At 41.7% G+C, this 27,433-nt stretch overlaps 1 protein-coding gene across 1 annotated transcript in view; it reads right to left on the minus strand.

The window, feature by feature from the left end:
- JARID2 (jumonji and AT-rich interaction domain containing 2) overlaps window positions 1-27,433 on the minus strand; it is a 321,154-nt gene that overhangs the window by 70,922 nt on the left and 222,799 nt on the right. Inside the window, exon 4 of the mRNA XM_032772601.2 lies at window positions 16,825-16,994. Coding sequence (XP_032628492.1) covers window positions 16,825-16,994 — 170 coding nt within the window. The remainder of the gene's footprint in view (window positions 1-16,824; window positions 16,995-27,433) is intronic.

The following is a 27,433-nucleotide window of genomic DNA, read 5'->3' on the forward strand; positions in this document are numbered from 1 at the left end:
TGGGGCGACCAGAACTCGACACAGTATTCGAAGTGTGGGCACACCATGGATTTATATAGTGGCATTATGATACTTTCAGTCTTATTTTCTATCCATTCCCCAATAGTTCCAAGCATTTTGTCAGCCTTTTTGACCACTACTGTGCACTGAGGTGAAATTTTCACAGACTCCAAGATCTCTTTCAACAGTTAATTTTGAACTCATCTCTTCCGGTTCTTTTATTAAAAATGAGCTAAATGTGTTTTCAGGTAATCTGCCAACATCTGTGGTTTCACAATTACATTTCTCTCTTTCTTGTAAGTGTTTTCCCCCTGTCTGATGTTCTGTGAAAGATCTACACAAAGGAAACTGACTATATAGGGGAAACAATGAAACTGACTATACACAAAGTGTTGCCTAACGTACAAGTAAAGAAGCTAATTGTTATTTAATCTCTTTCAGTTAGAGTCATCTAAGTATTATTTGTATAACAATAGGAATAAAAAAAGTCATACGGAAGTTTGATTTTTAAATTATGTATTTCCTTTAAAAATCCTCAGCACAAAATGTTGAAAAACTTTCACATTTTTTCATGTGCAAAACTTAGGCCATGTCTGCACTGCCACTTTACAGTGCTGCAACTTTCTCACTCAGGGGTATGAAAAAACACCCTCTGAGCGCTGCAAGTTTCAGTGTTGTAAAGTGGCAGCGTAGACAATGCACTAGTGCTGGGAGCTGCACTCCCAAGCTGGTAGCTACTCCCCTCATGGGGGTGGGTTTTTTTACACCACTAGGAGACCCAGCGCTGGTGCCACAACTACACAGCCACGTTAAAGCGCTGCCATGGCAGCGCTAACGTTGCTCATGAAGACATGCCCTTAAGCTTGCATATAATTCAATGTGCATATGTAAGTATCAGGTTTTGAACTCGGGCAGCTACCTACGCTACTTGCACACACCTACGCTGCAATCTCAGAAGAAAGTGGCTGAAGCAATAAAACAAATTATACTCTCTTTTTGGCACATTTAAAAGAAAAATATGAGTATTAATATTTTTTATTTGTGGAATGTTCAATTCCCCTCCCCTCAAAAATAAAAGATACTGTTTCCTATGAAATTACAGGCATTTTTGCCTCAGATTATATAAGAGCATTAACAAAGCTGAAAAAACTCATGAATTTGGGTCAGAGCTATGGACTCAGGAGTATGGAAAGAGTGTTTTGCCAAAAGCAGTATTTTGTTACTCTTCAAAAATTAGCTGGCAGTGTTTCTGCAATGTTTACTGAAGTGCAAACCAAATGTTTTCATCTGGGCAGAGATCAAATTGTGGTATGTTACAACCACAACAGAAATCATTTCAATCCAACAGCCTTCTCTCTAATTTGGGCTGCGGTTTCTGTAAAATTGGATTCTTCTTCCTCAATTATTTACACAGACTCCCTCTTAAGCCCCCTTCTCTTATTTCTTCGAACAATTAAACATAACCCAGCTGTGCTTTTGAAAAACACTAAAACAATTTAAGCCGTCACAGTGATTTAAGAATGAGGCAGGTCAAGGTATGTGCACCTTAAGCCTGACCCAATAAATATGTGGCATGCCAAATACTACACTACTGGAATTCTGTGAAGGTTTGGTTTTTCCCTGCCTTTGATATAAGGCCCCATTTTGGGGGAGCATACAGGTGGAAAATCTTGCCTTCTGAATAGGGCTGACATGCCTGCACCTCTGTGCTAAATATACAGGGCCAAATTCTCATTTACAATAAGGCCCCCTTTATGCTTCTCTGGCAGGCAGTGTAAATGGTCCTTAAAGGGAGAGTAAACTTAATTTATACCCATATTTTATGGCCCTTTTATACTGTGAGGGTGGCATAATGGAGCCTTACTGAGAATCAGATATGTAGTCTCCAAAGTGAAGAGCAATTATATTTCATTTATTTAATTCCACATGCAGGAATAATCAAATGGGACAGAGAGTTCTCTGGTGCCTGAATAACTTGGAGACACGTATATCCAAAGTGTGCAAGTGAGGCAAAGAGCACATATGCACACTGCCCTTCAAATCATGCTCCCTCCATCATCACTGGACCATGAACTGCCTGGTGTTATAGCTATGACATACAGTCCAATTCCTCCTTTTAAAGCAGCTTGTGAAAGCAGTGGAGCATGAGACAATTATTTATCCTCAGAAGGAGAAGGGGAAGGGAAAGCTAGAGATCAATGGAAATCTTCAGAACAAAAATAATTTTAATCTTTCTGGTAGATGAGAGAGACACAGACAAGGTAGGAAGTAGGATACTGGACGGTAAAAAATAAACAGGGGGACTTGTATAAGAACTTTTATCTGAAGATCTCAAAGCAATTAGAGCAATTTTACTCCAACCTCTACAGTTGAGCAATTTCTCTCTCTCATTCACATGCGCACACACATACACTTAACACTCCTTCCACCATGATCAGATCACTATGAACAGGATTTGGACTTCAGCTACAGTGCTACCAAGACTGCTCTCCCTGATGATTCCAGAAATACTAACTGGCTATTTTATGTAGGAGAAATCTTTGTTCCATCATCAGCCTCTCTCACTGCAGAAGTGCAGAGCAGCTGCTTGTGCTTGGTTCAAAATCACGCACAGTTGCCAGCATTTTTCCCTCCAAGGGACAATTCAACAAAAATGTTGGGATTCTGATAATTCACAAGATCCTTGGCTGCTGGAAAGTTTTACCTTCTCATGAACTGTAGGTTATTTAACTAGTGACTCCAGAGCAACCAGCAATATCAAAGAAACAAAAATTGCTTGCTGCTGTTTCCACCCACCCTCCCCCTGCCAGCTGAGCAGAGATCTAGGGGTGTGGGGTGACTGGGGCATGATGTTGGAAAGAGAGCTGAGCTCTGGAGGTGAGTAACTGGGGCAGGGTGGGAAAGGGAGAGTCACACTCTGGGGGCAGAGGGATAACTGGGGCAGGGGAAAGAACGTCACGCTCTATGGGTGCAGGGTGAGTGGGGCAGGGAGAGCTGCGCTTGGGGCATAGTAGGGCAGCCGCTGGCACCTCTCTCCACTGGAGCTGTTCTTGAGTGCTCCACTGCTCCTCCAGGCTGCAGCGGGAGCTGCAGCTCTTCCACACACACCCAGTGGTAGAGACTGGTTACTACAGGTGACCGGACTTAAAGCGTCTGGTCAGCAGCCCTGACTGGACACTGCTAGGTTCTCTTTTTGACTGGACTTTCCAGTCGAAAACTGGACACCTGGGAACCCTAAGCTGACAGCATTTTAACCATGTGTTGTCTAATCTCTAGCCTTTACTATATAATAAAGGAAGCAGGGTGGACACAGGCTCCATTTTCAACCAAATCATTTGTTGGTTATCTTAGTAGTATGAATGTTCTCAAAACTCAGGTTATAAAATGTCAACCAAGGAAACACAGTAAGAAAGGAACATACACTGAAATGTTCTAACCCATGCCACACTTGTGCAAGACCGTTGCTGGTATAACCTACCATTCTCTTCTCTCATTTCTACTTATTGTTCTCCTTCTTCTCTTTGAAACACAGCATCAAATTTTTCTTTGCTCTCCATTCTAGTACTCCTTTACTTCCTGCATGCTCTTCTTCAAGTCCCCCTTGTCTTGCCATAGTTCTTCCTCCCCACTCTAGCATTCAGCACTTATACGAACATTAACTATCTACTCATCACAGAACCCATGCAGGGACTTTACCTTCGATTTTAAAAATAGGGAAGCTAAGGCAGAATGAGTAAGTGACCTGACCATATCAAAACAATAGAGGGAACTAGTCTCAGAACTAGGATTGGTTTAGAATTAGAACTCATTCTCATACATATTCCACCAGACCATGCTTCTTACACTACTAAGCTATTCCTCTTTGTGGTCAGAGGTTACCGTTGCTGCTCAGCAGAAGACCTATCTCCAGCTGCAGGTTGGCAGCCAAGAGGGAGTTTGAACTAGCCTTGGCACCATTAGTGGCAGCACATATGGCATGTGGAAGGACAGACACGGAATGGGGGTTGGGAATAATTGTTATATTTCCTAACATTTTCACATTGACAATAGACATCAAACCCTGGAACCTGGTTTGCATTTTCATGTCTGTCATCACATGATGGGAGAGAGATTTTTTGTTCCTTTAAAATTAAAGTAAAAAAATACCCATAACATTTCTAGAATTACAAAAATCAGAGGATTCATAGATATGGGCTTACGAAGGCCAAAAACTACAGTGACATCAATACCTCTATTAAGTAGTGAAATGTTATTCTCATTTTATAAATAGGTATTGAAAGTCTAATTGGCTTGCCTATAGTCCTACAGTGAGTCAGTGGTACAGACGGGAGGAGAACCCAGACGACCAGCCCCTCTTGTTCCTAGAATCAAGTCAATTTCACATTGCTGCAGCAATATATGAACAGCAGCAGAAGCAGGCACTGAAGTCATTCATGTGATTGGAGGTCAGGGGGCAGCATAAGGGAGAATCTTGATTCCTCTGCAGCACTCGGGAGGCTACAGAGTAGAGAAAAAATAGAAAGTTCCTTCTGCCTTCTAGCTGCATTTCTAATTTATCAAACATCTCCAGCCAGAAGTTGGTATGAAAGATAGCAGTCTGGACAGCATCCTAACAGAACACCTAACAACTGAGGAAGGAGGAAGGTCAGTAGACTTTCATCACTCGCACCTCACTACTATGGTTTCCACCATTATCTTGTATATGCTCTTCTGGCTAGCGTGTGCTTTGTAAGTTTTTAAACCTCTACCATTATAACGTAAATTAATGCTTTATTCTTCACTTCCTGTCCTAAATGACTGACTGTTAACAATGCACAGCACCATATTTTACCGGTGGGTGAAGTGATCCTATATACAACATATATTTATTTTTCATACCACATATGAGAAAAGCTCTATCTATGGCAGAGCACTGTGTATTAGTGTGAATTTTGAAAAGGGCTTTAGGATTCTCTGGGATGAAAGGTGTTCTATACAAATGTAATATTAACAGAATGGTTCAAGCAATTAAAATCTCTTCACTTCAAAGCTTACACAAAAGATACTGAATTAATTCTCATTATTTCTTGTTATGCCAAAAGCCCAACTTCAAATGCCCAAATCATTTAGTACCACAAACCAGCTATGAAAACTTCCTTCCAGTTTTTTTTAAAACTACCTCAAGTCTTCATGTTGCAATTCCTTGTATTTTAGAATTAAGCTAATCAAGGTTATGAAGCAATTAAAAATCTTCTCTTCCCAAAGTATCAGCATTTTAATGCCCTCCTTTCATAACTATATTGGTAAACCTGCCATTTGATTGGAAGGATCTCATTTGGCTTTCTTTAAGCTGTCTGTATAGTTCTTATGTAGTCCCTAAGAGGCTGAAGTTGGAAGTGACAGAGGAGGAGAAAGGCCTGAGTGCACTGGTGGATCGCAGGATGACTATGAGCCACCAAAGTGATGCAGCTGTGAAAAAGGCTAATGCAGTTATAGGAAGCATCAGGTGAAGTATTTTCAGTAGAGACAGGAAGTGTTAGCGCCATTATATGAGGCACTGGTGAAATCTCATCTGGAATACTGTGTGCAGTTCTGGACTCCCATGTTTAAGAAAGATTAATTCAAACTGGAACAGGTGCAGAGAAGGACTGCTAAGATGATCTGAGGAATGGAAGACCTACCTTATTATTAGAGGAAACTCAAAGAGCTTGGCTTGTTTAGCCTAACCAAAAGAAGGCTGAGGGGAGATAGGATTGCCCTCTATAAATATATCAGAGGGATAAATACCAGGGAGGGAGAGGAATTATTTAAGTTAAGCGCCGATGTGGACACAAGAACAAATGGATATAAACTGGCCATCAACAAGTTTAGGTCCAAAATTAGATGAAGGTTTTTAACCATCAGAGGAATGGAAGTACTGGAACAGCCTCCCAAGGGGAGCAGTGGGGGCAAAAAAACCTGACTGGCTTCAAGACTGAGCTGGATACATTTATGGAGGAGATGGTATGATGAGACTGCCTACACTGGCATGTAGCCGATCTGCAGCTGCTAACAGCAAATATTTCCAATGGCTGATGATGGGACACTAGATGGGGAGGCCTCTGAGTTACTACAGAGAATTATTTCCCAAGTGTCTGGCTGGAGGTCTTGCCTTCAGGGTCTAACTCAGGGGTAGGCAACCAATGGCACGGGTGCCGAAGGCGGCACGCAAACTGGTTTTCAGTTGCACTCACACTGCCCGGGTCCTGGCCACCAGTCGGGGGGGCTCTGCATTTTAATTTAATTTTAAATGAAGCTTCTTAAACATTTTAAAAGCCTTATTTACTTTACATCCAACAATAGTTTAGTTATATATTATAGACTTATAGAAAGAGACCTTCTAAAAATGTTAAAATGTATTACTGGCACATGAAACCTTACGTTAGAGTGAATAGATGAAGATTCAGCACACCACTTCTGAAAGGTTGCTGACTCGTGGTCTAACTGATTGCCATATTTGGGGTTGGGAATGAATTTTCCCCCAGGTCAGATTGGCAGAGACGCTGGGGATTTTTCACCTTCCTCCACAGCCTGGGACATGGGTCACTTGCAGGTTTAAAGTAGTGTAAATGGTGAATTCTCTGTAACTTGAAGTCTTTAAACCATGATTTGAGGACTTCAGTAACTCAGCCAGAGGTTAGGGGGTCTATTTCAGGAGTGGTGAGGTTCTATGGCCTACATTCTGCAGGAGGTCAGGCTAGATTATCATGATGGTCCTGTCTGACTTTAAAGTGTGTGTGGGGGGGGGGGGGGCGGTGTTAATTTAAAAAGGTTATGACACATACAGAGGAGATATGCCCTGTTAAGATAGCAGAGGATGGAGACACCAGGCCACTACATTTTCCCCCCAGGAAAATGACAACAGTTAAGGGGTACACCACAACAGAAGGGATAGAAAATTATTTTTTCTTCACTTTTTTTTTTTAATTGTTAATCATCTTATTTTATTTAGATTATAATGAGTTTTGCTTTTTCAAACTAAGCTTGTTTTAAATGAAATCTGAATTTAATATAAACTATGTTAAGCTCGAAAAATTTATTATCTCTTAAAACACTTAAATAACAAAAAAAAATATGCTGAATCCAAGAGCTTCTATTACAAATTTGTTTTTAAAGGCTGCTTTGCTATATAAAGAAAAAATCAGGGGGAAAACATCTAAGTTTTGAGGTCAATCTTTATAAATATGGCACAATAAGTCATGTACTGTTTTAAGGGCTTCATCCTGTGGGGGACCCAGGGTCTGTGCATCTGGGTGTAAGAGACTGTCAGAGTCACCATAGGTGTTGAAACCCAGCCTCTGACTCCAGCAGATACCATCATGTATCTGATGAGGATCATCCATTAACCATTCTCCCTCCCACCCCCTGGGGGGTGGCCTCATACTCTTATTTTATAGTTTCTTCCTACCCGAACATACTAAAATGTATAATTAATCAGCATCTGAAAATATTAAGCTAGTTATTTCCTTAATAAATGTACATAGTTATATTGTACCCTCCTGGGTAGCAAAAAGATGGTACCAAATATAATGTAAAGGCTCTATTTAATTGTAAATTAACATGTTTTAATAGATATATCAACCAATGAGAATGCACCTGTCTTTAGGAAGTAACCGAAATACAAATGGAAAGTTTATGAAAATCAATTATTTCAATTGAGAGACTTTCCATTTGATTTAAATCACAATTTAAGTTGCTGATTTAAATCAATTCATCCAGCTGTGACCTTAGGCACCCCGGTGTTCACACCCTACATACTACTGCGATAATTTTTGTACAAAATACACCTTGTGAGATAAGATTTGAAAGCAATCTCCACTCTGGTCAATACTACTATTGTAAAATATACATAAAAATGCTGTATGTGAAATTATGGATATTTACTAATGTTATGCTTTAAAGTCTGTGACTAAAAGATGGGCAATTGCTAAGTTTTCTGCAGACAATGGAAAGGGGCCAATACCGCAAACCAGGTGTGCCCCAGATTCAATTAGCTATTCATTTGTATTGGAGATTGCAGCAGGAAGAGATCACTTATATAGTAAAAACCAACAGCAGGGGAGGAACTCTCAAGAAGCTTGATCTTCCAAACATTGTGTCTCCTTTACTCAGCATGAACTAATGAACTTTATCTGGGGGTAGAATCATAGACTCTCAGGGTTGGAAGGACCTCAGGAGGTCATATAGTCCAACCCCCTGCTCAAAGCAGGACCAATCCGTAACTAAATACCCTTTAGAAAATATATTTCAAAGGATTATTGGACTGTCAAAGGGAGAGGCAAAGAACCTCAAGTTATCCTTCACCTTAAGGAGACAAAAAACAAAGCTATTTGAGCTCTGTGATAGGTCCTGACCGGTAAAAAGCTGGAAAGAAGACTGTGGGAGAGAGAGAGAAAAAACATCTTGAACAAAGACTATATCTTGCTACATTAAGTTTTAGACTTTTAGAAGCATGTTTTCATTTTTGTTTGTAACCATTTGACTTTAACCCTTAAATTTGAACTTATTTCAAATCTTTTTGATGAAATACACAGGTTTTGCTTTTATTCTACATAAACCCAGTGCTGTATTTGAATTGCAGTGATTATTAAAAGCTCCAGTTAAAGCCACACGCTGCTGTGCTTTTGTTTCTTTAAAGGAGCAGTGGGTCTTATTACTGACCATTTCAGGTCAGAATATTTTGGGGAAATTCAGGACTTTGGCTGTGTTGGGCTACTTGGCTACTTGCAACCAAGAGTGATGGAGACCAGAGCATGGCTGTGACGTGACAAGCAGGTTGATGGAGTTAAGAGTTGCTGAACCAAGGCTGCTTACTTAACACACAGACACCCAGTGCATGTGTGTATGCTGGCTGGAGTGCCCACACGGGGAGCTACAACAGCAGAGTGGCACAACCTCAAACTGCTCTCAACTGCATCCCAAAATGTGACACCTGTCCCATGGCCTATTTAAGAGTGGAATGATTGTGGGAGGACAGCAGAGGTAACACGTGGCCGGGGGAGGCACCCGGGGTCATGTGCACCCCCAGATTTCTGCCAGGTCACATGATGATGCAGCCGTGGGGCAGCTGCCAGAGCCAGTGAGCTGCTCTGAGGTAGGGCAGAGGTAGAAGCAACAGCTGGGAGCTGCATGGAGAGGCTGATGCTTTCTGGGGAGGGAGTCCGAGGGTAAGGAGCTGGGGGCGTGACTTGAGCTGTGCCTTTGAATTATGTCCTCCCTCCCGCACCCCCATCAGCAGGTACGGGCCGTCTCTGGAGGACAGGGTCACTGGAATGGTGAAAGGTGACAAACTTTGGAAAAATATGCACCTTTGCTGCAGTGACAGTGGAGTTTGCTGCTTGCACATGTTGCAACACTGCAGCACTGTAAAATTGATTGAATCGTTAAATCATGTGAAAGAATGAAGAATTGTGTGTTCTGGGTTATGAAAGGCCAGAAGTTCTGTTAGCACAGGCTGAAAACTGTATTTTGAGGCTTTAATTACTGAGGTGTCTCTAATTTAGGAATCCCTAAAAAAAATCAATAAAACCTAGTTCCCAGACCTCCAGCTTATTTTGAAAACTGATCCTGAGAAAGCTTTCTAATGTTAGCTACTAATCATCATCTTTGCTACTATCATCTCCCCTGAAGGGTGGAGGTGGAGTGGAAAGATAACTAACTCCTCAACTTTTACTGCTCCATTAACATTTTTAACCTGTAAATAATTGTAGGGGGGTAAAGACAACTTAAAACAGAAGCTATTAGGAATAATATGATCTCAGTCACAGAAAACACAGTAGAAGTACAGGCTATTGTACTACAGCATAAAGATGACATGTTCCTCTCCACATGCACTACTGAAAGATACTAATTATGCCTCTGGCAAAGGGCACATGGGCTCCTTCAAAGAAGGTATTTAAAGATAAGAACATTGCAGGCAAACACTTCAGAAGTATCTGCACTATTCCATTCCTTCTAATGTTGGAAATTCTGGGGCATGATTTAAAAACTAAAATAATAAAGGAACCGGAATTCTGCCAAGCCTGGTCAATGTTGCATTCTAAATACTTTGAAAATACACCTATTAATTTTAAAAAAAATTTCGTCTTAGTAAGATGGCTTTTTTAAAAACAGAACAAAATTAAAAATGCCCATTAATGCCCATTTTCAAGTGAAGAGTTTGAAAAATCAATGAATAGTAATTTCAAAAGTGTTCACAGCCCTCACAATTTGTGCTAACGAAAGCAAGCAGGAATTAGTAAATTCTCTCCTCACTTAAATTAGAGCATGTTTAAAAAGAATAATTACGATCATAAACTTTCAGAGAAATAAGGAAGAACCCAAAGTAATATAGACCTCAGTCCTACACAGGGATCTCTAAGCATGGGCCTTTTCGCCCTTTGTGGAGTCCTGCTGTCTGCCATCAACAACCTGTATGTAATTTTCCACGTTCCTGGAATTCAATTAGACTTTCTAGCTACATTTTTGCAGGTTAAAGCCATAAAGAAAAGCCTCCCCTCCTCAAGGGAAGAGTGAAGTTCTTGCTGTTACTGGAATTTTTAAATTACTGTACTTACAGGGAAAAGTGTGGCATAAACGTTCGTTTCACAAAGTACAGATGGTAGCTGTAAGTTTACAAAGTTCAGTGTATCTTCCTGAAGTAACTTACAGAGAGAACGAGATGAGCTTCACAGAGGAACAAAGCGATTCCATTAGCTTCTATTGGGAGGGAAGAGTCACTTTATATGAGCATTTGTTCAATATTTTAAAGGACTGTAACACTTTTATGAAGGGATGCAAATCTCTAAGTCCTCATGGCCTTTAACATCGAGGTTTGATATTTTGTATGTCATCTGTAAAAGGAATTTGAACAGGAAACCCAATAAGGTCCCTTCATTTCCCCACTGCCTTATGAAATACATGAGACAGAATGTACAATTTATTCCAAATATGCTCTCCAGCCAACAGAACAGCAACACTTTGAGGCCCACCGGAAGTGTGTAAAACTCCACTGCTGTGAAACTGGCCTAATTAGCCCAAGTGGTACACCTTTCTCAGAAAGAGAGATTGTTGTAACGCATATATCAAACATTTATACAGTGCCATAGATTTACACTGTTTTCAACAAGATGATTCAGGAAAAAAATTACTCGCCGTATAGTATCACATTGTAGCTTTCAAGCAGTCACTGAGCAAATATCACTGAGACAACAAAGCTCATACTACTGACTCATCAGCCAGACTAGTTCCCAATCCTGCAAAGAGACAGAGTCCCACTGAAATCAACAAGACTCTGCACAAGAGGATCACCCTGCAGGACTGTCTCATGAGCTGACCTGCTGCACAGTTTTCAAAGACCTGAACAAATGTTCTACATGTGCCTCATGATACAGGTACTATGTTACCAACAATTACATCACTGTTAAACCTATAAATTGCTATGAATTTCAGTTTTACACAATACCAGATGTGACAAAGTTCCTCCTCTACGTTGGTGGGTCCTGCGCTTATTGGCAGATTTGCTCACTTCAGTGATCTTCCCCACAGTCTGGATCAACTCCTCCTGTGTCTAATCAGGAGTTGGGAGGTTTGGGGGGAACCCAGACCCTCTTACTCCGGGTTCCGCGGGCCCGGTGGATTGCATGGTCCTATAGTGGCCTCTTGATAACAGTTGCGATGCGAAGCTACAACTCCTGGGCTACTTCCCCGGATGGCCTCCTCCAAACACCTTCTTTATCTTACCACAGGACTGTCCTCTGGTGTCTGATAAATTGACTTAGTTTGCAGCCACCCTTACGGTCTAGCTCCTTTTCGCACCTCTCGGCTCATGTTTGCCGTCCTGGCGCAGTGCGCCACCTTCCGTGCTCCTCTGAGTCGGCTGCTCGCCTGACTGGAGTGAGTTCGGCTTTTAAACCAGGTGCTCTCGATTAGCCTGCCTGGTGATTGGCTGGGGCAGCATCTGAATTGGCAGCAGCCTGTGTGCCTTAATGGTTCTAAAGGCAGGTTCCTGATTACTCAACTCTAGTGCAGCCCCTGCTCAGGTCACTCAGGGAACAGAAAACTACTCATCCAGTGACCAGTATATTTGCCCTCTGCCAGACTCCTGTACCCCATTGGTCTGGGTCTGTCACACAGAGTACACTGTAAAATAACTGGGTGGGGATTTAGCAGCACAGCTCTCAGTAACAACTGAAGCTGCAGAGTTGAAACCCCACATGAAAAGTTTTGAAAGTTTGCTTCTTAGTGTTTAATAAGTGATTGCACTGAAAGAAAAAAAAGTCTTGTGGTGCTTGCTTGGAGTGAGTGTGCGACCTAATCAAACTGATTTGAAAATCTGACTGGAATTTTTCCTCCATTTCTAAAGGGTTTTGGGTTCATCACCAAGTTTTTACCTGCTTTTCAACTCTAATAATCTGATTTAATCATGGTAACATCTGAAGAGAGAAAGGTGCTTCAATCATAGACAAGACAGGCTTTCTATTCTTGCGTGTCCCATGGTTCTAGCCAACAGTTTAAAATCAACTTTCAAATGTTCTTTTCTGCTTAACAATCACTAGTATAAAATCCATCTTAAAATGTTGTGTGTACTGAAGGATGGGGCTGAAGCTGTGTTAAAGAGTCCTGGGGATGGAAAGAGATATTGGGGAGTGGGGGGGTTGTTCTATGGTAGTCACACCAGAATTAAATTCTCACCCCACTTACAGAATCACTTTGTTTAACCACACAACAGCAGCAGCAAGATTGATTTTTCCTTCACAAAAATATTTGCAAGTACTTGGATATAGCAGTGGGTCAACCTTAACATTTCTGAAACTTTATTTGAAAAAGGACATTAGATTCATAATTTTATGTAGAACAAAGACTTTGGAGGGAAATAGTGTTACAAATGAATGTCAACCACAGCCTCAACTACAGCCTCAACTACTTCATTTAGAAAAAACTGTGGATCACAATGCAAGATGTGGGGAAAATATCAGTTATTCAGTGTTTTTAAAGGGACATTCTCTTGTCCATTAAAGCTTAAGAATGATGTTTTCTACAACATGCTTTTAACTAAGGCTGGCTATCAAAAAGTTTTTTAAAACAAAAAAATAAGTTATTTTTAAACAATGTTCTCTTCAAGCACTTATTCATTTGCAGAATACTGCAGATCCAACGAACTTTAACTAATCAGAAATTGACAGATGGATTTCAATTTTATATCCATTCTGTCATTATTGTCCATGTTGAGCAAAATGTAATAAAACAAGATGGCATAAAATGAGAAAAGTGAGGAATTGACATTTTTTAAATTATTTTAGATTCAATAATTTTTGTGTTAATAACAGAGATCCTTGAAATCCATTTGCCTCTGAAAAACGTAGAAAAAATGCAGAATTTGTGTTTTTAACAGTTTTCTACATTCTCTGAAAAAAAAGTACATATATTAACTATTTGCTAAATTTTACTGAAAGTATCAGTGTCACTTATTCAATGCACGCGATCTACCCCTTTTGTGGTTGATTTTTTAGCGTGCCTTACATTTACATAGCTAAACGTACTCCAATAAACTGCTTCAGGCATATATAGAGAGAGGCTGATCAACAGCATGTAGGGATTTGTGTTTTAATGCATCTCTAAGTTCACTTCAGTCTCCAACTGTGAGCAATTAAAGTTATGAAGAAATGCCGAAAACTTTATCACCCCTAAAGACCATGTCACTGAGTTTGGCATGGACAAATTTCATGTTGATGGTAACGTGCTGTTCTGCAGATTACATTTGAAGGCAGACAATTGTAGAACACATGCAAAGCTCTGAACAAACCGGATGAAAAGGAACAAAAACAAGAGGCAGAAACAGCAAGGCCATTGACAATAGTAAAGAACCAACGCACTGTGACTGGATCATTCTAGTAATTTTAATTTTATTATAAATGATTGATGGTACTGGCAGGCTTCAAACTTTCTTAAAAATTGTAAATATATCAATAAAACATTATGTTCAACTGAAATCTATGTATATATTATGGCTAGGGAAACTAAAGTTCAGCATTTCATTTCAATCGCAGAAAAATGTGGGGTTTTATGGGGGGAGTTAATAGGATAATTTTGTTTTTTTTTTAAACTAGGATGTCTGTTTATTAGTAACACAAGTAAGATTTTTTTAAAAAAAATGCAAGAATTTTAACGTAGCAGTGTCACTTTAGGAAAGACATTAGGAAAAAAAACATAAAAAGTACACTCACCAACTAGTCTAAGTTTCACAACTTCCCATGGGAGGTCAGCAGAGTGTTTTCCTTGGGAAACAAAGGCTTAATCTTGGGGGAATCTTTAAAGTTTCCCCACCACTGCTACTTGTACATATTGGCTAAAGTTCCTTTGTATAACCTTTGTCCAATCTCTTTTCCCTGTAACTTTTTATATTACAGGTGTGTGAAAAATAAGTAAATTAATAAATACACATTAAAAAAACTGGTGAAAATGAAGGTTGAAAATGTGCATTATGAGCCATATTTGATGCTCTGCCTCCAGGAGTCCTGTTGTCTCCTGCAGGCACAGCACAGAATCTGTACCCTACTGCAATGGCCCCAGCATAATTCAGAGCAGCCTGGGTCCTCTAAATTATGGCATACTCCACAGTGTTCCCTGTGGCTTGAAGCACAAGCCAGTGCGTGTCAATATGTCCATTCTATGGCCCACCCTCTTCTATCCTAGGCTCCTTCCCTGAACATGTCCCTGTTTAAGGCAATCCAATGCAGTGCTTGCGCCACAGGAATTCTCCCCCCAGACTCCCTGTATGTTGTTCTCAGACCCTATATAGTGACAATGGAGCTGTGTAAGGTTTATTTTTTATCCGAATACTGTATTTTTATCCTAATACTTCCTGGGGGAGGAGATCTATCTATCTATAACCTTTTGTTTACATGCACACATTGTTTGAAAAACACCTATATTTCTGGATCTTGAAGAAATTTGGAGTTGACTGCAGACCTTCAACAACTTTCGAAAACTTCTATTACTTTACAGCAGAACATCTATTAGAAGAAAATTACAGATACCAGATCCAAATGTTCACTATTAAGAGAAAAATCTTGCTGCATGAAGCATTGGATCAGGAGAAAATACCCTGCCTCTCATATCGCATTATTCAAGTCAGATTGCTGAGAGTAAAGTCTCCCCCCTTATCAAATTGCCTCTCCATAGGGGTGGGGGCCTTGAGAGATTTAACAATACACACTTAATAAGAAGAGGAAAATATATCTGCACGAATGCACCCATGTGCACACACTTATTAGCTGAATTTTCCCACAAACAGAATGCATCAATTGGCCCTGAGCACTCCAGCAGCGTGCTGCCAACAGACAGAGCAAATTACCACACAGCAAATTAGATCTAATCCACAGAAATGTAGAAAGGGATTGAGTCTGCATTTCAGTCTCCACTGGACGCTACTTTTCACAATCCATATATATTTAAAAAAAAACAACCTTCCATCCCTATCCCTTTTACATACTGGATGAGAGAGTCAAGATAGGCAGCTTGGCAGCCTGGTTTCAAGCCATTAGCAGCAGTATACATAAGCATAGGAAAATTCAATCATGCTGAACTAGGAGAAGAAAACCAAGGCAGGCAGCTATGATTGATGCTGATCAGTTGTATTCCAAGCGAGAGAACTGTGCTGTAAGAGAAGCAATGGGAACCTGCAAAGTGATAGTAGTAACTGAGAAACGAGGCAAACGTAGCAAACCTCAGGGGATTAGCCCATTGCGTTAGGATTCTGCAAGCAGGGCAGGCACTATCTGTAATGAAGGCACACTCCTTCAACCAGGCTACAGGAAGGTAAAGGCAATGGCAGTGTTCCTCATTGCAAGGTCTGCGAGCCAGTGGTGAAGAGCACAGGGCAATGGCAACAGCAACCCCTCTGGCACACTGCACATCAGCACCATCTAACTATAAAGGGGCTGGTGGCAGTCCCAGCACTCTCAGATGAGGGATGTTAGAATGCAGGTCTAATGCCACAATCAAGAGATTAAACAGGAGGAAAATATCACCAGGCCTCTGCTGGGGGCGGGGGGGAGGGGGGGGTAATGAAAAAGTCCCAACTTGGGGGGAGCCTAAGTATAACCTAGCAGCGAGGTACAGCACTCCAAACGAGTCTCTGATTTAATCAAGACAGAATTATCAATGTGTCACCCAAAGGCTTTTCTTTTCACTGCCAAAACCCGTGTGTTTTTTTCAGTGGGATAATTGACACAGGCTAGCTAGGAAGTTCACCATATCTATCTATCTCCTGGTTAGACCTACCGATGCCTTGTTTCCACTATGGTTTTACAGTGAGTTAGCGAACATGCATACGTTATCCCACTGAACACACACATTTTTCTTATGCAAAGACAAAACCAAAATGAACCTTTTCTTCTAGTCAGATAAGGCTTGTTGCTCTGGGATTTAGCTGGTGGGGTGAAGAGCGGTTAATGAACACTCCATATGTAGAGGAAGAGAATAACCAGCAACTCCAAGTGGAAATAAAGAAGCACTTGTGAGGGTTAAGCAGGGCCTCAGTTTATACAATCAGACATAATTGAGAGAGAGGGATGGAAGGACAAGGAAAAAGGGTGCTAAGCATAAAAGTAATTTCCATTTGCTCTATTGGCCTAATTCTATAATCTTTAAATCAATGAAGTAAAACGCTACTCCACTGTAGCTACAGTCAGACTACTGGGTGGAAATGTGTGCAGTAGGTTCAAGGGTAGCACCACTGCGTCCAGCACTAGACTGTAGTGCGTGATGCTGCAGCTTGTTCTCTGAACTACAGATTGTTCCCTTAGGCTGCTGTAAGATTCCTACCTCGAAGGCAGAGAAATGTAAGGAAATCTTCTGTCTTGGGCTTCCTTTTGGAGAGGTCAGAAATCTGAGTAGCTGGAGGGGGTAACAACGGTTCCACTATCTTTACTGGAGTTGTGCTGGGACTGTTTGGCTGGGATTGAGCAAACTTCCTTTGTGCTTGCAGCCTTGGCCTGTGAAAAGAAGAGAACAACACAAGCGTTATTAGGCAGAACCAAGAATACACACTTAAATTTAACAATTCACTGTGAGATGAGAGGGAGAAATCAATCTATTACCAATAACATCTTTCTTGGTTGTGTTTAGTCCACAATATATTTTTGAAGTGTAACAATTATGATTTATTCAGTTTGTGAGAAAGTTTGTTTTACCACAGTTATTTTAAAGTTTCTGTTGCAATTTTAAGAATTTCAAGGTGATTTTTACCTAGCTTGCACTAAGTCAGTATAGCAAACAAGGAACTTTTCACCCATAAGTGTGACTAGCATGTTATATGTTCCAAACATTTTCACCCACTCCATATAATTAAATTACACTAATATCTGCTATTTTTCCTTCATGAAAACCTCTTTCTTGAAAAGGTGCAAAAACATTTGTTACTTTGGTTCTAGCCTAGTTAACATTTTGCTTAATTTATAATTGAACATTTTTAAATTAAAGTTTCTTAACTTATTCCAATTCACTAAAACTAACTGTTAGTGATAAAGTGGGTGAGGTCCAAAGTGGGTCCAGTATCTTTTGGTGAGAGAAACAAGCTTTCTGAGACACAGAACTCTTCTTCCAGTCTGGGAAAGATACTCCCAGTTTTACAGCAAATGCAATATGGAACAGATTGTTTAGCATGACTAGTTAGCACATATTCTAAGGGACCATACAGAGTGGAGTGGCCTGACAACACCTCTATAGTCACAGGACAAAAAGAGAGGGTTAGTGGGCTGCAATCCATTACACCTTGCATTTTGCTGTGATGCTGGAAATACTTTTCCCAGACCTGAAGAAGAGCTCTGTGTAGAAGTTGGTCCAATGAAAAAGATATCCTGAAGCAGACATGGCTAAAACTACACTGCACAAAACAGAGAGTGACAGAAATCACAAAAGTTTAATCCAGGAGCATCAACACATACTTCAGTTGTATTGTTGTACATCCATAAGTGCAGTTTTGCAAAGTGTCAAGGAAAGCATTTTATTTTTGACCAGCAAGTAAAATATCAAGTTTTATTTCCCATGGTCAGCAGCCTGGTAAAGAGCAAGCAAGTAGATTTTGTACTTGGGCTGTAAATATTCAAGGACAATTTTGCAAGGCTGCATTAGCAAGAATGAAGAACAGGGAAGGGCAGAACAAGGTTATCTTGTTGCTTGCCCTCTGTGATTAGCTGTACTTCATATATTAATCTTGGGTATGTGCCATCTATAGAGCTCTACCAAATTCATAGCCTATTTTGGTCAATTTCAGAGTCATAGGATTTTAAAAATCGTAAATTTCATGATTTCAGCTATTTAATTCTGAAATTTCAGTGCTGTAATTGTAGGGGTCCTAACCCAAAAAGGAGTTGTGTGGTGGTTGCAACGGTATTGTAGGGGGGAGTTGTGGTACTGTTATGCTTACTTTTGTGCTGCTGCTGGCAGCAGCACTGCCTTCAGAGCTGGGCAGCTGAAGAGTGATGACTGCTGGCCAGGAGCCCAGCTCTGAAGGCAGAACTACGGCCAGCACCAGCGCAGAAGTAAGGATGGCATGGTATGGTACTGCCACCCTTACATCTCTGCTGCTGCCTGCAGAGCTGGGCACTCCGTCAGCAGCTGCCACTCTCCAGCTGCCTAGCTCTGAAGCCAGCAGTGCAGAGGTAAGGGTGGCATGGCATGGTATTGCCACCCTTACTTCTGCGCTGCTGGTGGCAGAATGCTGCCTTCAGAGCTGGGCGCCTGGTGAACAACTGCTGCTCTCTGGCCGCCAAGCTGAGAAATAAGGGTGGCAATACCACAACCTCCCGAAAAATAACTTTGCCACCCCCCACAATCCCCCATTGGGTCAGGACTCCAATTTGAGAAACGCTGGTCTCCCTGGTGAAATCTGTATAATATGCGGTAAAAGCACACACGAGACCAGATTTCACAGTCCGTGACACATTTTTCATGGCTGTGAATTTGGTAGGGCCTTAGTCATCTAATTTGGCTGAGATGAATGAAGACAAGCAAAGTGGACTTGGGACTCATATCACAAATGAGAAAACTCGCCTATGGTTCTCGTGGGTACTTATTTGCAATAATAATAAATAATTTAGAGTAGAAATTTGTTCTAGGAAAAATACCCCTGTGCAGGGAAGTCAACTGGAGGGGAACGACTGTGTGCCTCACTTTGACCATGATACTGCATAGCACTCAAGTCTTATGGAAGTGAGTGGGAATTAAATTCCTTGCTGAACTGAGCCCTGGACAAACCCAGATTTCCAAGCATTCCAAGAGTTTGACAGAAAAAACAGAGTACAGAATAAAAGGGCTTCATAGCAGTCAAAATTCAAAAGTTATTCAGATAGTTAGACATTAATAACTCACAATCTTTATAATTTATAAAACTTTATAAAAGCTAGTTTAAAATTCCAGTTTTCAATTAAAAAAAGAAAAAAGGCAGCTAACCCATAGATGGCTGTTAGTGGCATGGCTGGAACAAGATGATAAAAAGACCTAAAATATCAATTTTTGGAGGAGAGGGAAGGCAATTTTACACTGATTACTGGTTCTATTAATATAATATTTATCTAATATGAACTTGAGATCTGTTAACAAATATTGCCACAGAATAATCCAGGTTTGTCATTGTATTGCAAACGATCATTGTGATTCTCTGATTAAATTATACACATTCAAGTACATTGCTAACAAAAATTTAGATGTAAAAGATCATCAAATAGTGAGGGTAAAACCAGTAATCTGCAACCTTCTCCAATTTCACAGCTATTAAACTCTACCATGCAGCCATTCAAACCTGTAACAAGTTTTTGCTAAGGAAAGAGGTGGCATTTATAAACCATAGCAGAGAACTAAGTGCCAAAGAGCAGCATCTATATATGTGACCCTAAAAACATCTAGTAAATAATACCTTAGCACAGTCGAGGGAGATACTAAAATCTGTCTGCATAGAAAAGCTATAGATCGGTGGGAAGAAGAATTTTTTCCTCCCAAGAACTTTAAGACCTACCTTAATTCTACAAAGACAATACATTTCAGAGTTAAAATACCTTGCCAGGCGTACGCTGCTCTCTAACCATACATGCATATTAACACCAAGAGAGCAGTAGAAGTATCATCGACATACTTCATGGTTTTATCTTCAAAAAAGTGTTGTGGTGGATCCTATCCACAATGTGTGTTCTCTCAAGCAAAGGAATGCCTAGCTGAAACACTGAAAAAATACCAGCATTATGTATACCCTCTAATAATGACAGAAAATGAATTGCTTAACAATTCCTCTAAATTTGTTGTCCCTACAGTCTCACACAATTGCCCATAAAGAAAATTATATTTCATGGTGATCAAAAGACTCTGCTAAATTCCTGACAGACATATATTGCTTGCTTATTTCCACTCCTCAGGGGCTCATATACTGCTTATTATTACAACAGTGCTTATGATTCTTGAACTGAAACAGACTAATTGAACATTCACATTCGTTGTCTCTAGGAACAATGATCCTTTAAAAAGAAAGTGCTTCTATACACCAATACACCTGTCCCAAAAATTCATTCAATTTGTAAACGTAGAATACAATCCCCTCTGCATTCATGCAGACTAGAGAGCTCTTGCATTGGATACCATTGCATTGCAACCGCCAGGCTCTTGAGGGTCCCGTACCAATCCTGCCTGGGCCATGCCGGGCAATCAGGAGAACCCAGGCCCCATCCATCTTTATCTTTTCCAGGACCTTGCTGATCAGCGGGAACAGGGGGGGAAGGCATAGAGAAACTGGCCTGACCAGGATAGGAAGAAGGCATATGAGATAGTGCCCCGTCCTAGCCACCTCAGGAGCAGAACTGGGGACAGCAACTGTTCTGACGAGTGGCAAACAGGTCTACCTGGGGAGTTCCCCACTCTTGGAAAAGTCTGTGCACCACCTCTGGGTGAAGAGACCACTCGTGCTGAGAGGAGAAGTCCCTGCTCAAGCAATCCGCCCGTGAGTTCCGGGTGCCCAGTAGGTGGTAGGCCTGTAGGCAAAGGTCATGGGCTATACAGAAGTCCTACAGCTTGAGGGCATCTAGGCAGAGGGCAGAGGATCTGGCCCCACATTGCCTGTTGATGTAAAACATCGAGGTCATGTTGTCCATGAGAACCCTGACCATCCTGCCCTCCAGGTGCAAGCGGAAGGCCACACACACACATCAGCCGGACCACCCGGAGCTCCTTGACTTTTATGTGGAGGGCCAGATACTCTGCAGACCACAGACCTTGGGTCTGAACGTCTCCCACGTGGGCTCCCCACCCCAGGTCCGATGCGTTGGACACCAGTTCCAGCAACTGGGGCCTGCCTCTGAATGGGACCCCTTGGAGCATGTTCCCCAGAGAGGGAAGCTTTATTGCTGGTGAGTCCCTAAAGAGGACCGGTAGGTCCCCCCGGGCATCCCGTCAAAACTGACGTTTCCCTGCCTGTTTGCCCTTGAGGATCCAAGCTGGGGGGCAGATCGGGACTGCCTCTGCGAGCGTTTCTTACAGTTCCGTGACTTTTTATAAGGGGGCTTGTATTTGAAGAGGGTGGCCTGGTGGGAGCCTGCTGTGGTTTAAACGTAGGTCTAGCTGGAGCCGAACACAGAGGCCAAGAGTCTTAAGCGTAGTGCAGGAGTCTTTCAGGCCGTGCAGTTTTAAGTCCATCTGTTCCGCAAACAGAGCCTTGCTGTCAAACGGAAGGTCCTGCAAGGATTTCTGCACGTCACTGCATAGCCCAGACAGCAGGAGCCATGACATCCTTCTCATGGACACTGTGGAGGCCCTGGAGCACGCGGCCGTGTCCGCCACATCCGATGTTACCTGCAGGGTTGCCCTGGCAGCCACTGTACCCTACTCCACCAGAGCTTTGAACTTCCTGTCACACTCCTGGAGGAGTCCTCAAACTTGGGCAGAGAGCCCCACAAATTGAACTCACATTGGCCCAGGAGAGCCTAATGGTTTGCCACCTGTAACTGGAAGCTCAAGGACGAATACATTTTTCTCCCAAATGAATCCAGCCTCCTTGAATCTTTATTTTTTGGAGTGGGGCATGGTTGGTCCTGCTGCTCCCTGTGGCTGGCCAACTTGACCACCAGGGAGTTGGGGGCAGGATGGGTATATAGGTATTCACATTCCTTGGCAGGCACAAAATACTTGCGTTCCACTCTCTCAGAGATGGGGGGCAATGAGGCCAGGGTTTGTCACAAGGCATTTGAAATTTTTGCCACCCCTTCGTGGAGTGGCAAGGCCACGCTGACCGGCACCTAGGTGGACAGGACGTTAAAAACAAGTTCGAGGGCTCCTCCACCTCCTCTGCCTGAAGGTTGAGGTTTGATGCTACTCTTTTTAATAGTTCTTGGTGGAGAGGCCAGGCTGACGTACGACCTGTCCGCAGACTGGGAGGAGCGGCGGCGCTGGAAGCGGTGCCAACCATGAGACCGTGATCCCGACATGGCAGAACGGTACCACCGGTAGCAGCTGCTCTGCGATCGGCTCCGGCAGGCGGATCTGCCACAGTGAGGTGAAGGCAATCGACGCCTAGGGCTGCGAGAGCAGAGCCATTGCGCGGTCCTGGAGTGAGAGATGACAAATAGGAATGGCACTGACATTCGTGTTGTGACTGGCTACGATAGCCCCTCTGAGACGAAGACCTTCGGCTTTGTCTGCCCCGTCAATGTCCATTCCTCGAGGTGGAGCGGTGCCTGGAGTCTCTGTCAGTCAGAACCCAGCCAGACAACCTGGTGGGGGTTGACAGCAACCTGCATGGACTATGCACGGGATGGTTGCTGAGCAGCAAACGGCATTGGGAACATTCTCTCAATCATGACCAGTACCGAGTCGGTGGCAACTGTGGAGATCCCAGCAGTGGCTTGCCTCTGGACCATGGGGCCAACATTGGCGGTGCTCCTGGTACTGGCATAGACATACGTCCCAGGATGCTTGCAGAGCCTCTGGAGTAGAGGATATCCGGACATCCAGGGAAGCCTGCTTCAAATGGGCCGGGCTACTCTGCTCAACCTGAGTCGGAGGCCTAGAGGCCAATGGGGACCGTTGACTGCCCAACATGGGTTTAGCCTTTCCCCCAGTCTTGCTCCGGTGCCGCGGCTGAGAAGACCTCTTCTTAGTCTTCTTGGCATGCCCTGCGGATGGGGAGTGGTGCTGACTGGTAGAGGGCACCGGCGATTGCCACGCACAAACACCACAGTACTCAGTGCCGACTCAGAGCGGCGCACCAGAGTTGGGGTCAACGCTGACTTCATTCGGATGGTCCGGAGCCTAATGTGTCTCTCTCTCGGTCCTAGGCTTGAATGACTTGCAAATCTTGCAGTGATCGCTGAGATGGGTTTCGTCCAACCAGCATAAATAGTCCGTGTGCAGATCACTCACTGGCAGCAGTCGCCTACAAGTATCCCATGACTTAAAACCTGGGGTGCAGAGCATGCCCTGGCCTGGGTGCACTAACTAAACTAAAACAAATCATACTATTAACTACAGGTACCATACAGTGAACGAATAACAGTTCTCAGGAAAAGCTGCAGCAAAGCTGGACCAGAGCAGTTCTGAAGCACCTTCACTGGTGGCAAGAAGGAACTGAGGGTGAGGGGAGCACGCAGCTCCCCTTATACTGTACCATGGAGGTGCCACTCCAGGGGTCGCAAGGGACGCTCCCCTACAGGTATTGCTAGGGGGAAAACTTCCGACACCAGTGCACATGGTGAGCACGCATACCTATTGTGGAATACATGAGCAATCACTCAAAGAAGATGATTTAGATAAGAAGTAATACTAAGGGTGGCTGAACAGAAATCCAAGAAATGCACATTTGAAGCCTGTCGTAAGATTTAATGTTAACCCTTTACATTAAGGATTATCCATCTGGTTATTTGCAACACAATGTACCATCACGTGAGGTTTGAGTCAGTGTGTGTTCCTATTCAGTCATCACATCCCAGGAGCAAACTAATATTCTTAGCCCATGGGGTGCTGAAAGGGAGTGGGGAATGACCAGTAAATTTATCCTAAATACTAATGTCTATTGAATCAGTAAACTAAAACTACATTTCGAAATGTCTTGAAATGTATGTTTTGCCCCATTCCTTTCTCACCCGTTCCAAATCCAGTACACACTTTCCTCATATTCTGACCACCCCTTCAATGCTACATTTCTCCAACCTCATCCAGCTACCAGATAGTAAAAATGTCTATCCACTCCACAACAGTCCAACCCCAGCAGAGGCCTTCCAATCTAGTTCTGACATTTAGGGCAGAAGATCTTCACCCAGTCCACTTTCAAGACACACCATGACTGTTACTACCAGAGGGGGTGAGATGGCACACTTGATCATACAATAACAAAGTCTCAACAACTGCTGTTCCTTCAGTCTCTCCCTTCCTGATATAATTGAGTTAGCACTACTTCTGATGTATTCTCTGTTCTCTCTTCCTTTGTTCTCACTCCTGCAGTACACTACCTCTTGGCCAGGAACCAGACCCTCAGTGCCTGAAATGTCAAGATTTATGAACTAAAAGCCTGGCCAATTCACTTTAACAAGGTGAACTGAAAAAACAAATGAACAAACTTACAGCATTTTTACTCTTTAGGGGCTTTCGAAGTAACTGCCATTAGTATATGGACTGGCACAAGTTCCACAGGCTTCAGTTGTGATATGTGGAAATATATGACTAGCTAACATGTGGCAGAGAGTGACTAATAACTAGATGTTTAGTCTATCATGCAGTTTTAATATTGTGGAATTGCAGTTTCTAGGTTAAATTTTTTATTCAATGTTTAAAATTAGATTCTGCCTTAGTTTCATAACTTACTAAACGACAAAGTCTCAGAACATGGCCCAGGGAAAACCTAAATGTGCTATACAATTCAAAGCACTGGTAACATTCAGCTGTTCCCTTATTGACTTAATTTTAATTTTATTAACTTATTTACTCTTATTAACTTAACTTTCTAATACGAAAAACCTTAAAGTAGTAAATCTAATTATTTAGATTACATACCAATTCTAAACAAAGACAGAATGGGTGGTCTCTTCACTCCAGAGCAAGAAATTTTGCATCTGGCAAATACCAAAATGACCAACATGGTTGCTCTCTTTGAATGGTATGAGGAGCAAGCTCTTGTTGGTTTGCCAACTTACTGAAAGGCCTATTTAAAAAGAGGGGGGAAAATGCTGTGTTTCTATTTCCAAAATAATTACCCTCTCCACTCTAGGCCAAAATAGACACTATAGAGCTGGCAAATACTCCTACAAAAAAGGCTTCAGTGTGTGAAGAAAGGGAAAATCCTCAAAATAATAATAAGCACTGTGTAAAATGTATGTAAATAGAAAAATGAAAACTAACCATTACAAATACCTAGATTAACCTTTTGCTTTTAAAAAAATACAACCATGAAATAATCCACTTTCCCCCCGAAACACAGCTAAATAGACTCTAAAAATTCACTAACCTGAGCAACCAAGACCCAGAAATCTCTGGCTAGAGAAGAGCCTTTGCTAAGTTTCTATACAACATTTCTACAAAAACTAGTTACAATTATCGACTGTTTAGATGCAAGATATTAGTGTGTTAAAATAGGAGAGATCTACACAATAAGAATATTCTAAGATTGCATCTATGCTACAAAAGAAGGTCACGTTAGGAAAATATTTTAAAAAAATTAATTTAGTTGACATGGTTTCTTATCAAGTGTGGTCCTGGTTTATGGTAACAAACACTTTTTGAAAACTGTTATAGTCTAGAATTATTATATAAATAAGCCTTGTAAGCAAATTATAAACCATGCACACTGCAGTTCCAAGACTGAACTAGCTAAAGGTACTTTTAAACCCACTCATCCATGCCACCCCAGGGTCTCCTAGGGTCATTTTTTTGGTAGTGTAGACAAGGTCACACTGAGGAAGAAGACACTCACTAAACAAGACACTCTGCAAAGTAAGACCCAAGTTATTAATACAACTGTATTAATTTTACTAAAGATTCGTGTTTTAGTTTATCCCATGGACTCGGCTACTTAGAAAACAAGCTTTTTAAGATACCTTAAAAATTACTACACAAATATAAGACAATAAAACCAAAACTTAATACAAAAACAGTAAGCTCTCAATAATGGACTACACTGCACAGTACTTTTGTCAGGAAGTTACTTACAATTATCAGTAGGTTACTTTTAGTTCTACATTTCTCCAAAAGTCTTATACTGCATTCAGTTTACCACACCTCAACTCCCACTAGAAAGCCAAGTCCAGATACTGCATAAAGCTTAGGCTGGAGAACCTGATTGGAATTAATATATTTGATTATATTCAAATTGACAGAACATTCAGAGACTGAGAAAGATTACCCTCACACATGAACATCTCAAAAACAGAAGAGGTTTGGTGGGTTGAAGCCCACACAGTAATGTTAAAGGAATCAGATACTGGAATATAATTAGCACCACCATGCTTCAACACAGTAACTAACACCTGTAAGATAGTTCACAGGAAGACAGACATTGCCATATTGGATCAGACTTGTGATCCATTTAGTCCAGTATCCTGGCAGCAACAGGGGCTTGCTGTTAAAGAACCTTCAAAATTTGGAAATCTGTCCCAAAGAACGTCTTGAACTATCCCATTTAACCACATTGGTTTAATTCTTGTTTTCCTACTTCCCTTTTTGTTCGGGGGCATACTTATCTTCCAAGGTTGTGTGTAAGTAACAACTATGCCAAACATAAGGATTTTACTTCTCTGGCTTTCTGAGCTATAGTGTCACTGTGTTAGTTTTTGTTACCTTCCCCCTCTCCTGGGAACTTTATTATATTATTTTGAACACAATTTCAGAATACTGAATTTTATTACATTATAGTCACTATTGCTTAGTGGGTCAGCTGCTGTTACCTCTTGAACTAACTCCTGTGCTGTTATTTAGGATTAAATAAAGAATAGCCTCTCCTCTTGTGTGCTCTTACTCTCGCTGTTACAAGAAGCAATCATTTAAGATGTCAAGAAATTGCTTCCCCACACTTTGTTCCATTGTGATATTTGACAAGTTTATGTGTAGATAGTTCAGGTCCCTTGTCATTAGTGCTTTGTTAGACTTGGCTGCCTCTTTGATCTCTCTCAGTATTACACACTCAATATTCTTTTCTTGATCTGGAGGGTAGTAGTTTAGACTTAGCAGCATACTTGTATTATTAGAGTTTGGGATTTGCAGCCAACTGTTTCATCTCACTAGATTCCATTGAATCTTAAATCTAGCACTGCCTCTCCACCTCTTCATCCTAATCTGACATTCCTGTAATAATTTATAGTCTACATTTATAGTCAGGCATTAACATATCCCATTGATTTTTGTTATTCCAACAAGTTTCGATAATGCTCATTATATCAAGGGTCCCTTCCACAGCTTGGCATTCTAG

The sequence above is a fragment of the Chelonoidis abingdonii genome, chromosome 2 (genome assembly GCF_003597395.2).
Source record: "Chelonoidis abingdonii isolate Lonesome George chromosome 2, CheloAbing_2.0, whole genome shotgun sequence".
Taxonomy (NCBI): Eukaryota; Metazoa; Chordata; order Testudines; family Testudinidae; genus Chelonoidis; species Chelonoidis abingdonii.